The sequence below is a fragment of the Chelonoidis abingdonii genome, chromosome 9 (genome assembly GCF_003597395.2).
Source record: "Chelonoidis abingdonii isolate Lonesome George chromosome 9, CheloAbing_2.0, whole genome shotgun sequence".
Lineage (NCBI taxonomy): Eukaryota > Metazoa > Chordata > Testudines > Testudinidae > Chelonoidis > Chelonoidis abingdonii.
Genome location: NC_133777.1, coordinates 53,019,142 through 53,032,060, shown reverse-complemented (window position 1 = coordinate 53,032,060; position 12,919 = coordinate 53,019,142). Strand labels below are relative to the sequence as shown.

At 37.9% G+C, this 12,919-nt stretch overlaps 1 protein-coding gene across 1 annotated transcript in view; it reads right to left on the bottom strand.

The window, feature by feature from the left end:
* The window catches only part of VPS13C (vacuolar protein sorting 13 homolog C), a 211,599-nt gene that overhangs the window by 63,626 nt on the left and 135,054 nt on the right, over positions 1-12,919 (bottom strand). The window contains 10 exon segments of the mRNA XM_075069560.1: positions 486-607; positions 1,280-1,440; positions 2,360-2,624; positions 3,556-3,711; positions 5,322-5,411; positions 7,039-7,404; positions 8,584-8,676; positions 9,920-10,149; positions 11,664-11,899; positions 12,485-12,654. Of these exon segments, the coding sequence (XP_074925661.1) occupies positions 486-607; positions 1,280-1,440; positions 2,360-2,624; positions 3,556-3,711; positions 5,322-5,411; positions 7,039-7,404; positions 8,584-8,676; positions 9,920-10,149; positions 11,664-11,899; positions 12,485-12,654 (1,889 nt within the window).

Below are 12,919 nucleotides of genomic sequence, written 5' to 3'. Positions count from 1 at the left end.
TATGTAAATGCTATACCATCCCAACCGAAGATAATGGATTGACTTTGTCCCTGGATCTTAGAAAATCTCCTCTCATGGTTGGCTATTTCAGGTCAGATATATAAAAAAAGTTAGATTTGCAAATGCAGTTATGATTAGGCAAATGGTGTAACTGTTCACAAAATACAACTAATAATCATGGTTGTGTTCATGCAACACAAGTAACTGCACAAATGTAAACTGCGACCATTTTGAGAGGCCATTTGCCCTTCATGACTACTATTTTGGGGGCTTTTTTAAAAATGAACCCAGTTGCATTATATCATTATTTTAAAAAATAAATATTTTTTTTTTGTCAATTCAATCATGACAAAAGCCCAGCACAAGTTGAGTATGAGTGGTACCTGGTAAGACTAATGGACTGAGTTGGCAAAAAAAATATTTTGATTCAAATAATGGTGATTTCACATCACACACACAGATTTGGCATAACAGAATAAGCTTACCTGTATGAATCTAAAGGAACATGGAATTCCTCTTCAGGTTTAGATACTCCTATTGGCTCCAGCAGTCTAACATCGCTGACAAACTTGTAGATTGTAAATGGGACAGAGAAATGATTCTTGATCTATGATAAAAAAGAATACGTCTCATTAAATATAGTTCACAAATTTCAAAATGAAAATATGAACTATACATAATGTACAAAAAAAAATCAGTAAATCCAATTAAGATGCTCCTTTGCAAACTGAAACTTACAAAGATTTGTCCTCAGAAAGTAACTAATGTGTACATAAACCTAAAAAAAGCAATGTGAAACATCAAAACGCCACCACCACAATCGTGCTACTTTGCAGCTACTCAATTAACAATATTATTTGCTTGGAAGAAAACATTTCAATATGTAATTTGTACTGCAAGATGCAAACATATAGCTTAGAGCTACAGGAGAGCCAGTTTAAGCCACAATTTAATAACTACCATCTTTAAAGGGAATGTAGCCAAGGTACCACTTCTATCCATTATAGGTATTTAACATAAAGCAGATTTTTATGCATACAATGTCTCCATTCAAATCCTATTATACATTTAATTACAATCTCAAATGTAAATTTAAAACAATACTACTTACATTTATGAAATAATTGCTTTTATTTTATGTTTTTGTTTGCCTTTTGCTGAGAATAATCTCAAAATGTCTTAAGAAAAAAGGAAGTTCAAGTTACTCTCCAGAAGTAAACAAACTCTAAGCAGTGGCTTTGAGCTTATTTAACTTTATGCATTTTATTATAGATTTTACCTGCAGAGGAGACCGTATGGTAATAACTTTATTTCCTTCTGTTGCATCTATCTGTACCAGAACAGAGTCTGAGTGGTCAGCAAGAGGAGTTCGCACGCTGTGCAATCGTCGGCCTGGTTTTGCTATAGGGATGTTTGCCACTTCCGAATATCCTAGAGGTGCTGTTTTACAAAACAACACTGGTATGTGATTCTGCAAACTTACTGAACAAATCATTACCATTTTCAAGCAAGCATGCAATGCCAGCCCCTTAATACAATTACCCCATAGCCTCCAACATAAGAAACCTCAGAGGTTGTGTTTCTGGCCCACAGTAACTAGAACATGGTTAACCAGAAGGGAAAATTAAAAGTAAGTTTTAAGTCAATAATGGATGGGAAAACCAAGTATGATACCACCAGCCTCTAAAATGGATCCTTGCAACATAATGGATGTAGATCATGAGGCACGCTCAGCTGTTTGTTAGGTGAATGAATTGAAGTCCTTCACACAGAATCAACTCAAGATTCTTAATAAGGAGGAGATGGGGGAATGCCAGTATACTAGGATCTGCACTATCGTACTCCCTCCAAGGAATTGACCAGCACAACTTGCCATGTGGGAAATCCTGATTATTCCAAAGAGATTGAATCTAGCTATATAAAGTGAGTGGTGACAGGTGGATCTCCACTGGGGAGGTCAGCAGGCCAGCTGAGTTGCAGTCACATCAGCTCTCCTAGTTCTCTGAAGGAGTGGCAACATGTTCTACCTGCCTGTGCTTCTTATTAACCTTCAGTTCTATTATTAGGGAAGTAAAGGAAAAGGGACTTGAATTTTCCCCATTCCTCTTTTCCCAGCACCCAAGTCAGTGTTATGAGAAATTGCCTACAGAGTGGCAACCCTGGCTCAAAGAAACATCCAGCAGGGCAAGAGTAAAGACACTTGCTAGCTGGCGGCTAGCAGTTGTCTCCAGGCTGAACAAGGAAATTCAGTGGTTAAGTTTGACCACGTGGTATGTGGCCCATGGACTAACCTAGTAACTCTCCCCTGAATCTCTTCACCAAGCACAATTTCTACCAACAGTTATCCCTTGCACACTACCTAAGCTCAAAGTGAACAGGCAGCTCTCTTGACGATATAATGCGGACAGCTTTCCTCGATGCAGAGGTTCCAAAACTGAATATTCCAGTTCCAATTTCTGACCAATTTCTACATCATGAATATCTTCTTTTAAGGTTGAACCAACCACTCGAAGATTGATGGTAGGATGCACTTTGAGAGGGACACCCAGTGCATTTTTCACTGTAAAAGGAGCCCTATCTTTTAAAGAATAATCAAAAGTGGAGGCAGTCCCTTCAGAAAATGCCTGTAAAAAAGTACAATGATAAGATTTTTAAAGGATAGTTGTCATGATAGAACAAAACATCTTAACCAGTTAACATAAAAACATCCATACACAATACTACCTTCTTTACAGAAGCAACATTATATACTGTATATAACAAAGTATGTGCTTTTGGAATCATTGTATAAAAGCAATGTTCAGTATTTTGAAGTAATCTGGTATTACATACATTAACATACGAGTCATTTTCACCACACTAAAATGTAAATTACACTAGCATTATTATAACTTATATGATCATTGTTAATGTATGAATAAGAAGTCTGATATAATTATCACCTACATAGATAAACCCAATTTATATTTATTTAGTAAAGTATCAGTGAGCAATATCCATACAATAGAACATCTTCTGGGACATGAACAAGCATGGCCTACTTCCTCAAGAGTAAGAGGAAAATACAATAGAAGTTTAGCACACTGGTGGGCTGCAGAGGCTTGCCTCCATTAAATTTGAAATGTCAACAGTTAGCAAGTACCTTTTTTCCCCAGTATGCCTATTGAAAGGCAACCCTATAATGAAGAGACCAAGGACCATGATCACGCACCATGGGGAAGGGCTGCTTCTATTGTACCAATTCAGATTAAGTTACAAGACTCCCACTCAATCATTTCCCTCTCACATTTTCTCCCTTTTTAAGTCCCATATCAGCACCTCCATTTTCATAGTCAAAGGAGCAGCTGGCTTCTATCTGAAGAAGTCAAACTCACTTCTTAATAGCTAGAAGGATCAACTATATGACAAAAGGAAGAATTCAGCCCGTCACCAAAGACATAAAATGAGTGAGTGGACTCTCAACCTGACTGGCCGAGCAGAACACTAATAATAAGAATTCAGGACTGGTCACACATAAAATTAATTCACGACAAGTCCCGTATTTATTAAAATTACCTTGGCTAAATTACTGAAAACAGCAAGACAACATTTGGATATTGTTATATTCATTGTATACTTTGAAGAGATGTTAACTGCAGTTTGTGCTTCAGGAAGAACAACAAAATCATCCCCAGGTATCAAACTTTTATCTTGTACAGGGTTAGTCTTTATCTAAAGGGAAAAAAACAACAGCATTAAACCTTCTCTTTGTCTAAGTTTAAAAGTATGAATACAAACTGTTTCTCCAAATTTTCCATAGGTAGCTTTATGCAGGTTTGCAATTTTCTCTTAAAACCACAAACGTGTTGAGAAATTATTAGCAAATTCCTTTAATATGATCTTGTATGCATAATTTAATTCATACCCACCAACATTAAAAGTTAACATAGCACTGTTTTCTGCACTTTCATTCAGGAAAATAATCCAATGGCTTTTAGCTGTTAATATAAGCAAGGCTAAGAGTTTTTCCACTACCACCAATATTTGGGCTCTCGCATCTCAAGTGGTAATTGCATTCATTTCCAAGATGTTTAAATTAGTACTCAGCTCTTCTCTTCACCTTTATCGAATCATCATCAGCTGGGACCCTCTCTTTTGAAGATGCCTCCTTAGGCTCCAGTGTCTTGTTAGCAGTACAAAGAGGTAAGCTTCCCTGAAGTGCTTTTCTGCTGCCTTCCCTACATCTCAGACTAGAGAAGAGTTCTCCTCAAGAGACCTCCTCACCTTTTTGTCCTAAAGTGGTTTTGAGTATCATCACTAAAAGTATTTTAGTAGCATCACTGCATGATACTGATTTTTTTTTATTACTTTGTCTCCTTCAGTTTTTACTAGTTCTTTTAGCTTTGACTAGTTCTTTGTTATGCTCTTACAATTTTATTTTATTTATTTATTTTTAACTTGAATACTCAGGGTCCCAAAATCCATCAGAAACTGGAAGAGAGTCTGTAAAAATTCTCTCATACTAAAACAGTTTTATTTACAATTTCCAAGTGCAAATGTTACTTAAAAAATGGGATACAATCTGCCTATGGGGGACAAAGATTTATTGGAATCCAAAACCAGTACCAAGTGAGAGCTCTTTAAAGTACAGGGCTGTTACTTTAAAGTGCACTTAGGGTCACTGCAATACCAACAAAGGCAGCATTTTCTCCACCAAGGCCTAACAGCATCTCTAAGAAGCGTAGGTAATTACAATTCCCCCTCTACACAACATGTTTTTAATCACTAGTTAGCAGTGACTATTATCGTTGAAAGTTCTCCTGAAAGTTTATGTTGCCCCTCTTGTCAGTATAAAGCATTTAGTATCATGTACAAGGAAGAGGCTATTATATTTAGTTTGAAGGCAGCCTCTTTGAGAATTCCGCAAACAATATTCAGCATTTTCAACCCTGACAGGTCTGTCTACATGGCAATTAGACACCTACAGTTAGCCTGTGCCAGCTGACTCTGGCTTGCGGGGCTGCAGCTGTTGGCTGTTCCATTGCAGTCTATACTTCCAGGCTCAGGCTGCAGCCCGAACTCTGGGGCCCTTCTACCTCACAGGATCCTAGAGCCTCGGCTCCAGCCCGAGCCAAGAAGTCTACAGTGCAACTAAATAGCCCTGCAGCCCGAGTTAGCTGGCACAGGCTAACCATGGGGTTTTAATTGCAGTGTACACATATCCTCAGTCAAAGAGGACAGTATCTGGAAGGTCATGGGTCAATATCTTAATGCATCAACATGTTAAAAAAATTGTATATTGACAATGAATATTTCATATATTTTCCGTTGTGTTTCCATACTTCAAGTTTTAAATTCCATGGTTTCCTTCCTCCATCAATTCGTTCAATAAGAGGCTCCCACACTGCATAAGTTTCATTGTAATAATGAACCTGAAAGAAAATTAAAATTGAGCTGGAATGCGAAGCATATTGTTAGATCATTCCTTATAGCAGTTATAATATTACCATGCTATGAAAGCATATGCATTTCTTCCAACTCAAAATGTCATATAATGGTTCTTTCATTGGGTTTAATATTAATTAATAGAAAAACACAGACCTTTTTAATGTGTTTAATGAATATCTTTTATTAAAAAACAGATATAACAGACTGCACACCAAGCTTAGTTTCCTTACCTTTCATAGCACGACTTTTTTCTCAATCTATCACTTAGAAATTGTAACTAGCTCTAAATCTGACTTCGCCTGGACCTTCTGATAATTCAAGTTAGTCTATTAGTCAATTCCTAATTCATTAACCTAACCATTGTCCTCTCCCACAGCAGCAGTGGGCAGCATCTGGAGATGCAGAAGTCGTCTGGACTCTGTGAGCTGCTTGGTAGGGTTGGGAATTGACCACAGGGCGGGGATGTGTGAGGAAAGGGATTAGAGCATTAGGTAATAGACAGACCCCCCTGCCAGCACATTCACAATCCTGAACTACAGGGATATCTAGTGTACGACTCATTAACATGTGTCCACTAACAAGTTAATGGATTTTCTCACCTTCCCCAGCTGCAGGGACCCATTCCTGCCACTTGGACAGCACCAGAGAGGATGGAATAACTATGTAGGGTCTTGGTGACTTCCCAACCCCATGTGGGACTCAACACCCTCCCCTGGAGAGAATTCATCAGAAGGAGTTGTGGCGATAGATATATTTTAAACACTAGCCAACCATGAGATAGATGCAGTAGCTGTTGATAGTCTGCGGCTAGAAGTATACTCCAAGCTAGGGGTGTGATTCCCAGCTTGCACAGACATACTCACAACAGCCCTCATTGAGCTAGCCTGACAAAAACAGCAATATAGCTGCAGTAGCACAGGCAGCATCAGCAAGGGCCAACTGCCCACAGTATGTACACATTGGTTTCAGGCAGGCTGGTACTCAGGCTGGCTAACATATGCTGCTGCTGCTGCTGCCATGGCTACACTACTAGTTTCAATGAACTAGTTTGACGAGTGCTAGAGCTCCTACGTCTACAGGAGTGAGAATCACACCGCTAGCTCACAGTGTAGACACAGCCTGTATGGAGAAGAGAAAGTACATGAAGCATGATCACGCACACCCAAGATCACCTTTTCCATAGAGATTAAGAGGGATGAGGTTCACCACTAAGATCCCAAAGGAAATGCAAAAATGTTAAAGTAGAGAGGCAGACAATTGTTATTTGATAGGGATTTTTTAATTGTTTACATTTTTTGAATCAAACTATGCACACACTGTTAAGACTATGAAGCCACATTACATTTTAAATGGTTTCTCCTATCTGCTGCCCCTCCGTCTCTCCGTTATCAGTTCTTACACTGATTGCATTGTCTGTAATGCAACTAACGTCTTGGGAGTATTGACTGACTAGGTATGCATTTTTACAGCACTAGTACAATGCTAGCTCTATAGTTACTGAGCACTTTAAGCACTACTACATATAAATCAAATAACAATTGTCTTAGCATTTCAAAACATTTTTCTGCCTTTAACAATTTTAATTTGGAAGGATGAATTGACCCCACTTACCTCCAGTGTCAAGTCGGCAGTGGCACCCAACAGGGAAGACCAGTTTTTAAGTGTTCCTGAAAATGCTGATTCTATTAATAATAAAGGAACAGTACGATGTCCCAGACCACATTCCAAGGTGATTTGAACTGATTGCACGCTCACATCAAAATTCTCATTTCTCAGAGCATGCTCACTGTCCATGAAAGTTTCAGTTGCTTCCGTGGCTACATCAACACCAAGGAACCAAGCATTGCACTGGTTAATGGGTTTCACATCCCACAAGTTTCCTGAAGCACTTGTTGTACCTTTGGAATCCTCTTCCTTGGCCTTTGGTTTTATGGCAGCCATTATAGTCATCACAGTATTCAAAATGATTGGTGAAATCTTTAAGAATAAAGAGTCTCATGTGTAGCTTACTTTTTTTTTTTTTTATTCTACATGTAAACCAGATGGAAAACAACTGGACATTGAAGATATACCCCAAAACCGTGGTACCTGTTATAGGTTATCCACCATCACATAGATGAGGCATGTATCTGATTACACTAACAAGTAATGACTTAAATTCAGAGCACAAAAATGGCCATCATGCATAAGTGTCTCTCACCTATATTTCCTAAAATCCTCACTAGTTTTCCCATACACATTCTCAGAGTTGTAATAGTATTCTTGATGCTCTAACTCAGAAGTCCGAACATTCTTACTGTTCTGCACAGTGAGCATATATTTTAACAATATTCTGATATATTCGGTGAACATTACCTCTGCTAAAATACACGTATTTTCTTGTTTAAGCATCAATATTTATGTTACACACAAAATATTTATTTAAAAAGCTAAACCTGTTATGTGGTAGGGGTACATAATCTACAGAACTTCAACCCAAAGTTCATTTTAGAGGCAAGCCACCAACATTCTTATTGTCAAGACTTGCTACGAGTGGTGAAACCTGATTTACTGTAATACATCATATATGCCAGTTTTCCTGATATAATTGGAACACACATTATATAAAAATGGAGCATTAGCAGTAATGTCAAGTGAAGATTCTTACTGTAGCTATCCTTAAATTACTGATTAAGGCATTCAGTGAAAGATATTTTACAACTGTTATTAGTGCTTCTAAGAATTATCAAATTATACCATTTGCAGAGAAGTAGTTGTGCATAAATTTCAAGCAACTATCAACTTATGTTACAAGTGTAGTTCTTGCACCCAGTAATAGGGGAAAATATGTTTTAAAAATAGGAAAAACCAATTGTGAAACCAAAAAGACTGGCTGGAGACTCACCAAAAAGGGTACTATCCGATTTTTTTTTTTTTAAAAAAAATCTGACCAGATTTCACTCTACTCGAGTATATATTAATACCAATTAATACTTGAGTACTCTATTTTAAAATGCAATCAGTGCTTGTTCATCATGGTATTACCACACCACAATTACACATAGAATTTTGATGGTCTAAGTTGGAAACTTTGGACAGCAATAACAAAAAAGTTAAAACTTTAATCTGATTAACGTAGTTGCTTTTTCTAAGTCAATTTCTAACAATATTACTAACCTTTATAATAAGTTGTTCTATTGTCACTGCCATACTTTGTTCTCCTGAAACATGTGTCATATTCTCCACAACCAAAGAACAAGGCTGTAATACCTGAAGGGAGTATTTGAATTTATGGTTATGAAATAAATTAATTCCCAGCTTCCACCATTTAAAAATGTTCCCCCCCACATCTTTCTAATTAATGGCCAAAGGGACTTAACACTTGGCAAAAAGCACAGAGCTATGCAGCTGTTACAGGGGAATACAGCTGGCATGGAGGCAGGAGCTCCAGTAGTTGTGTACCAGATACTGTCCTGTGAGCAAGAGGACTAAAGGGCAGGAAGTGGACAGAGCTGACCAGATTCCTGGGGTCAGTAAGCTACTTCCTGAAAAGAGGTTAAACAAGTTACTCCTCACACTCTCAGCAAAAGAGACGAGGAGCCTAGTGGACTTCCACAGTACTACTTCTGGAGTAATGCTGTTGCCAGTTGCCCATACTCACGGCTAGGGTCACCAGACAGCAAATGTGAAAAATCAGGATGGGGGTGGGGGGTAATAGGAGCCTATGTAAGAAAAAGACCCAAAAATTGGGCCTGTCCCTATAAAATTGGGACATCTGGTTATCCTAACACAAGGCTAACCCTACAGGCTCAAATCTAACCCATAATATGAAGTCAACAGTTTTCTATTAAATATTCTTAACTCATCATTACTAAGTTACCTTTAGTTTCCTAGCTACAATATGTTCTTGCTATCATTAATCTCTGCTTTATGCTCAAGCCTTAGCTCACAAGCTTTTGCTAAAACAGATTTTGAAATAGAAAACGACTATATAATCAGTGTCTTCTTTAGGAAGCAACTGGAGAAGTGGCTTATGGAGCTCAGACATGTTGGCCTGTGAGCAAATAGAATGAAACGGAGCTGGGGAAAAGGGGGTTAACTGTATATTTGTACAAATCAGAAAGAACATGCCACTCATACCAACTTGATGTTATAAGTGGTCTCTCTCTACATACAATATTGACACAAAACTGACACCAGCAGAGGTGCTGAAGCTGTAGCTTCTTTGATTTAAGATGAAGGGAATTATCAGAGCATTCTCGAGGTGATCCCATCACTTTTTGACTAAAATAGCCCAAATCAGTTCTCTCTTCAGGGCACAGTACAATTGCTATGCCTCGCCCCCCCCCCCCCCCCCCCCATTACACATCTCTTCATGTTACCCTGGAACTAAGTTGGACTTTTCGGGGGGGGGCGGGAGGGGTGCAAAGGGGGAGGCGCAACTGATTAAAGGCTATATGAACCAATAGTTCTGTGTCTAGTTTCCTCTGAAGCATGCTAATAGTTTTCTTACAGTGGTGATATTCTTGTCCTGCTTTTCTCTGAGGAAAGCACAGGCCAGCACTTTTACATCCTTCACTTGAGCTGTCATCCTTTGTACAAGCTTATCAGATGATAAAGAGCAATCACACTGGAATGAAGCTTTTAAGGCAGGAGCATCAGCCTTGGTCAAATTGGCAACAAATACAATTTCTGGGTCCAGGATCACTGCTTTTACTGTCATGTTTGGCCCCAAGGAACCCTCTGGGCAAAAAGAAAAGAAGTACTGAGACATACTTGTATTCCATCTTAAATTACATCATTAGAAATGCTATTCAACAATTACTTTATGGTGGATTAAGAAGGGTTGTGATTTTATACCATAGGAAAAAAATCTAAAGAAACTTGTTTCTAGTTTCTGATCCAAAGCAGGACTTCATGAAGGTTTTCCTCAAATTATGACACCTTATGCTGTGAGTTGTTTCATCACAGCCATTTACTAGAACCCTGTGTGTCCTATAAACAATACATTGCATAATCCACCAGTAGCCAGAAAAAGGTGCTGTACATGATAAGGCTCGTTGAAAACAGTGGGAGCCAGGGTATACTACAGATGTAAAGTGATCACTTAGGCCAAAAAAAAAAACAAAAAAAACCAAAAAAAAAAACCCACACACACTACCAACAAAAAACTCACCCACAACTGACTGTAAACATCTACTAGTAGTTCCTAATATTAAAAATTACGCAACCTCCTATTTCCAAGTCTTTATGAATAAATTTCTCAGAAAGAGGTCTCTTTACAGAACACAAAGTTCTCCAGCATGCTCCTCTACAAGAGGTTATACTGAAGTTAGAGAGTTCCATATGTTGCAGCTGAAGAAGCCAAAGGCATGTGGGAAACTGATGCCTTGTGATACCATAAGTAAAAGGAAAGCAAATAAATGCTTTAGATGAAAAGCTTCAACACTGAATTTTTGCAGGATCAATCTAGATACAGCCTGAATTCCTGACCCTTGCCCTATGAACAGAAAGAAATTATTCATCATATTAGACCACAGCTGTTCTGAAAAACAAATTGCTTCTTTTTCTTATTTAATCATATTGCAGTATTGGAGCCTTAAAATTCTAACAGGCAGGAGAAGGTAGGTAGGTTTTGGATTTTTAACTAAAAAACCCCCCAAAATTTCAAACTAGGGAACTCAGTGTTGTTCTCAAGTCTTTTTTAGCCAAGGAGGATTTTACACTCCAAACACATATATGTAGGATCAAATGCTCTTTCTAACTTGCATTTAAAGTGTGCTGTTTCTCTCTTCACTTTCTTGCTGTCTTAAAAGCAGAGAACTATGCTTAGACTAATGGTCCATATAAAAGTATGATAATTTAAGTGTGCTTCCTTTGAATATTTAAGTGTTTTTTTCAGTGCCTACAGATATACAGCAACTGCTGGGTGAAAAAAATAGGTATGCAAGTTATTTTTACAAAATTTACTGTAACAGGGAAAAATACTTCTAGTGTCACTGTAGAAATTGATCCCAGCCTATTAAGATCTCTAGAGAACATACCCCTAGGTGTTCCAAGAGTTAGATAAGATTACTGTTCAGTTCAGTATGGTCTCTGGCACTTTAACTGACCATATTTATCTTCATTTTGGGGACTTAACACTGTCCTTTGATATACTGTTCCACACAACTTCAAAAAATATCAGCAAGTTATGTGATTCTAGATGTTCCTTTCCCCCAGAGACAACTTAAAAAGCCAGATACATTTTTACAAACCTTTTTCATGTTTGGGCTTTCCAGGGGCATGCTTTAATTGAACCTGAGTAGACCTCTCAGTTGAAGCTGTTGGCATGGATTTAATAAAGAAGTCTGCTACTGTTAGCAGGAACTCCACACTGGCACACACATATAGCTTATCAAGAATAGCAACTACTCCAATCCCATTTGTATCTTGCTTGTAGTTTATATCAATCATATAATTATCGGTCTTGCCACATTTCTTGTCAATCATTCTGAAAAAAAATAAATTTAAAAAGCATTATTTTAACGAACTTTTATAGCATTAGAAGAATTTGGATAGAGAAGGGGAGTGGTAATGGAATGCATTCTCTCTCCTCAAGGTCACTTATTTCAACATATTCCAGCTCAAAAGTAATGAATTCCTTTTCTGTTCGATAAGCAAAGAAACTAGGGACAAGTATGAATTCTGTTTTACAGTCATACAAATGTAGTCTAGTGTATTTTATTACACTATATCAGCTTTTGAAATGTTGTGACAGGGAACGTGAATCAAGTTTTTAAGTACACAAAGCAACCTAGCTCTAAACGGGTTCAACTTGAGCCAGCAATTCCAAGCTTTATGAAGTTCCAGAGATCCAGGTCTCCCATTTACTTCTCTTTCTGTGTCTGGCAGCTCTATTTTGACATTTGTCCATACTATTATTCCACGGCTCAGCAAATATACACAACAGACATTATACCTAACGTTTATTTATAAAATTTCAGTAAAGCTGCTAACACCAAGATTCCTCTCAAAAGTAATTTACAAGAGATACCACTTTCACTGCAGCTCTTCATTTGTGATGCATTCAACTAACCTCGCTGTTACTTTCTGAATCCCTTCTCTGAGATCATCCAGGGTACACGTCTTGAGTTTAATATTAACATCCATTGAACCATCTGAAAACATCTTCCCTGATGATGCCATGAGATGTAGTCTGAGTTCACCAAGGCGTAAATTGTCACTATGCAGTGAAAGCAGGGACTGCTATAAAAACAGTGGGAAACAATTATGGAAAATGGGGAATGGAAGCTTAACATAAGTGTATTCCTGCTTATGTTAGAGATTGAATGTACTTTATGATCTGGTTACAAGAGAAGTAAATTATACTTAATTTAGATGAGATTAGAGCATGGGTGAGAGCAACCAAGGCTGAAGTGCTGAACTGCATCATCTGAATTACAGAGACAGTTTTGTGTCATCAGCAGACTGAAAATAAGCCTCTTGACTAAATTCCTTAGCTGCGTACATG